Here is a 4,720-nt window from a genome sequence, read left to right on the forward strand (position 1 = left end):
AACAGGAGTTTCCAGGGCCAGAGGAAGACGAATCAGAATATGAACACCTTGGAAGTCTGGTCATGGACTTAACTGCTTCCCAGCAGAGCTAAATAAACGGAGCAGCGATGCCACCATCATCCAATTTTGGTGCGGTTGGTGAAGTCCGACAACTTCGCTAAAATTTACCATACTTGTTCCGTACGATACGAAAACCTAACCCAACAAGGAATTAACAGGTTTCCTATATTCTTGGAAACCTTACAATATAAGGTTTGGCGTGTGCAGCAAATAATCACACTCCTAAGTGGATGCAATATCTATTTCCTAGATATCATCTGGGATTCTTCCGGTTCAGTACGAATTCCCTATCCTAAAAGTTCTTTATCACGACTGGTATAAATATACCCTTCTAGGGTTTATCTATGGTGACGCAATTATCGCACGCTTATTCTCTTGTCTAGAGATTGAGTCTCATAATATTACTTATTAACTTGACCACCGGAGAGCCTTTGCCTGGCACACACCCTCCAATCTTTGGCTACTTACGGTTGTTTACTATTTTCCAGGTAAACAGATTTATACATCTCCACTACACAAAAATCGCTAACTTGTTACAGCAAACATGCATGTGCAATTGTGTGGGTATTCGTGGGTTGCAGTTTAGGGAATGTATTGCACTTATGCTTCTCCAGGTAAAGAAGCTAGGATTCATGCGGCTGAGGCCGCATGCCAAAATCATTTAGTTACCAAAGTCTGGTTTAGGGATCCAGGAAGAGACTATTGAGGCTAATTATAAGAAAGCCGACATAGGTTGTCGTGCAGCTAGTTACACTGGAGCAACCGAACCCATCCACATTTGGGTATCCAGACAGTTTATCCTCTCATGGAGAAGAGCGTACCCAGATGGTGTCGAGAGAGAGAGAGAGAGAGAGAGAGAGAGAGAGAACTGACGACGTGGTGGTAGTTATTTGGTTCGAGATTGCGAAGAGGGGGAAAGAGGTCTAGGGTCAAGCTTTTCGCGCTTGCACTGCAATTGAGGGCAAGGTATGGTGTGGTTAGCGATCACTGTGATCTGGTGTGGCTGGCGTTTTGACAGCCAGAGAAGAAAGTGAAGAGAGGTCGAGAAAGAGGGTGTGAGATACTGAGGTGAGGTAGGTAGAGAATTGAGTTTAAACAAACGGTTGAGATCCAATCTCAACAAAATCCAACGGCTAGTATTAATTCTTTCAGTTCGGTTTGGAATTATTGAACAAATGCTTAATGGAAACCCAATATCATACCGAAACTTCCGGTTATTTTTTTATTTTGATTTTTCGGTTTTTGGTATAGATCGGTTTTGGATATTTCGATTTTGGGTTCAGGTTTTTTTGGGAATTTTCCCCAGCCCTAAATATGATGCAGAAGATAAACTTATAAGACGAATTCTTACATATTCGGGCAACTTGTCCATAGTGATTCACGCAATCAACAATGGATCCAACACCTTGTCATTACCCTAAGCAACAAACCAATCCGTGTTGATCAATATATATTGTCACTCTCGATCGATTGCTCTAACAATTTTACAACGGACATAAAACAAAAACAAAAACAAAGAACAAAATGTTGACTTCAACTAGCTTAATTAATAATATATGGCCTGCTATACCAGGAGAAGAAAGCATACTTACAATTAATCAATTCGTAGGCGGACTTCCCAGAGACAAATGTATCTTTCTAATTGACCTGAAGCCAGATATCTGAGAGTATAAATTCCAAATGTTAGGAACCTTGCAATCAAAATCACTAAACTAAATTCTCTCAAATTTGATTAAACGATATCCTAAGCTTTCTGCATTACTTTTGGAAATGAATGTTGATTATGGCCACCAACCTCAGCAGCCCAGGTGGTCCGGTGGCCTTTGTAGCTGCGGAGAAGATGTTGTTACATGTAAGACATATACTCTCTTTGTATGGCACAAATAATTTTTGTTTATTGTATTTAATAAGATTCAACTGTTTGCTCGCCTTAGAAGAAAACGGTACAAAATAGTCATCGATAGGTAGCTAAAACTTTTAGTCACTAATAATCGTACTTGTTAACTATATGACACCGAGTCCCTGATAGTGCTTTGGCAACTTCATTATGTGCCACCAAAGATAGTGCTTATTTATAATGTTTCGGTCTTGTAGTTTAGCGGAAAAATTTTGCAAGTTCACCACCCAGGAACCGAATCCCTCCAGACCTAAAGGTACTGAGCCTACTCCAAATAATTCAGACCATTGAAATTTTATATAACGACTACAAACAACAAGATCATCTAAAAGTTATAATAATTGTAGTTGTTGGATTAGATTTAAATAGCCCGAATCATTTGATCATTAGGCTCAGTTCCTCGGTTCCACCACCCATATCCAATTTTAGTGCAGATGTATTGTCAATCTTTGTTATAAGTTATATCAAGGCCCATCCTGTGTTGCAGAAATAGCACTTTTTCTTGTATATTTGCACCAAACCAAGACCCATAGATTCATAGACAACATCGGGTATGAATTCTTGATGTCTCACAAGCTTTATTCAACTGAATTTTACTCTAAAGTCATCTAGCTAGAGGTCTTAAGTGACTAAAATACTCTGAAAAGAGAACTCACTTATATTGTAGATGACTCATTTACTCAATTTTTAATGAAAATCAATTAAGGGAGTATATTCATACTAAAACACGAGTTGAGGTAGTAAATTGACAAGATTTTTTATTTGGATTATATTTGCGCACACCGATAATAGTCAAGATGGTGTTTGTGCAATTTTCCCTTCATTTTATATATATACAAAGCCAACCCAATTGTTGTTACTAATGGATCGTGTGATGTAGGTTGCATAGCATGTTTTCTCCCATGCATCACCTTCGGCCAAATTGCTGAAACTGTGGATGAAGGACAAAGCTGTAAGTGTCACAAGAGCCAAAAAAAATACCTAAATGCATGTATACAACAATGATTGGAATTCATGATTGTGGGTTGTATTTTATGATTTTAGCTTGCGTAAACCAAGCCATAGTGTACGGGTTGTTGTGGACGATTCAGTGCCATTGGTTCTACTCGTGCATATACAGAGAGAAATTACGCCAAAAATATGGTTTGCCTGAGGAGCCTTGTTGTGATTGTTGTGTTCATTTCTGCTGCGAATCATGTGCTCTTTGCCAAGAACATGCTGAGCTCAAATATAGAGGATTCGATCCCGCCGCAGGTTCTATATCTAATACTAGACGAATATATATATATATATGTATGTATGTATGTATGTATGTATGTATGTATGTATGTATGTATGTATGTATATGTCATCGCCAAGCACGTAGTTATATATTTTACCTTAAATTTATCAACTATTAAACATAGCAATTGTATTTGTGTTTGTTTGTATAATGCAGGTTGGGTTGGGCCACCAACCGTTGCTCCACAGGTGCCTCCTTCCATGTTCAAATGATCTCCAAGCTTGGCAGAGGATGGTCCAATGGTTTGTGTGTCCATGAGTCATGCATGTTGACAAATTGTGTGCACTCTTAATCTAAGTATGTCATGTATTAAAATAATATAATATTTGGGTGTAACGCGTTTTCTTGTTCAAATAAAATGTGATGAATATATTTATAATAAAGGAGTGGGAGAATAAATTGATTATGAATTCGATAGACTCAATATTTGATCTTAAGATTTCTCAGTTACAAGTGAAAAAAAAAAATCTTACTATACTAAATGACTTGTTCAAATAATATTAAACAATACAATTTTGAGACATTATTGATATATTTAACACACATCCAAGTAGGGCTGGAAAAAATTCTTGAAAATCCCGAACCAAACCAAAAAAATTCTGATCCCAAACCAAAATTCCGGAAATTTTTGGGATGAAATACCGAACCGATCTCGAAATTTCGGTACAGGATTCAGTATTCTCTACTCAATCTTTTGGTAATCTCATACCAAACCAAAAATAAATATTATACACACACACACATTTGAATTGTTGCTAACTGCTAGTAGCAATATAATTGGTTTGGTCTACAGGTAGTAACCGTAACCCTTTATTGCCACATTTGCTGGTACGAACCGCCCACAAATGTGTCTATTTCCCTAACACTATCAAAAAAAATGTATTGTTAGTTTTCGAACATATTAGATTTGTAACTTATTTTTTTGTTTTTGGGTTTGTTACTTATTTTATTTTGGTTGCATGTTAATTTAACTTGGTATGAATAATTTCTATTTCAATTTGTATAAAATTTGGGAATACCAAACCATCCCGAAATACCGAAAATATTTTAGGAATCCCAAAAATTGGGAATATTGAAATTTTGGTTTGGGATTGGACTTCAAATTCCCGCCCCAAAAATTTTTGGTTTGGGATCGAGATCCTATTTTCGATTTGGGATCACATGCCGAATCACTCCTAAATCCAAGAAAGGGTGGACCACGTTAAGGCCAAAGGTGGCCATCCCCCGGTAGACTTGACAATTTCGTATACGACCCATTAACACAATACGTAAACGACAAGAAAGTAATGGGTTTCGGGTTGACATGATAACTAATCAGGTCGTTATTAAGTCGCACAATAAGAACCCATTAATAACGGGTCCTTAACAGGTTTACACAAGGATGACACTCGGGTAACCATTTCAACACGTTAATAAAAATGTTATTTTGATGGTTTTAATTTTTTAAACTATTAAAATAACTTATTACAAAATACAATAGC

At 37.0% G+C, this 4,720-nt stretch overlaps 1 protein-coding gene across 1 annotated transcript; it reads left to right on the forward strand.

Moving 5' to 3' along the window:
* Positions 1-1,830: 1,830 nt before the first annotated feature.
* On the forward strand, positions 1,831-3,451 carry LOC126595801 (cell number regulator 7-like). Its single transcript, XM_050262109.1, has 4 exons — positions 1,831-1,912; positions 2,838-2,909; positions 3,002-3,211; positions 3,396-3,451. The coding sequence occupies exons 1-4, from the start codon at positions 1,831-1,833 to the stop codon at positions 3,449-3,451; spliced, it is 420 nt and encodes a 139-aa protein (XP_050118066.1).
* The last annotated feature ends 1,269 nt before the right edge of the window (positions 3,452-4,720 follow it).

The sequence above is a fragment of the Malus sylvestris genome, chromosome 13, assembly GCF_916048215.2.
Source record: "Malus sylvestris chromosome 13, drMalSylv7.2, whole genome shotgun sequence".
In the NCBI taxonomy this organism is placed as follows: domain Eukaryota; kingdom Viridiplantae; phylum Streptophyta; class Magnoliopsida; order Rosales; family Rosaceae; genus Malus; species Malus sylvestris.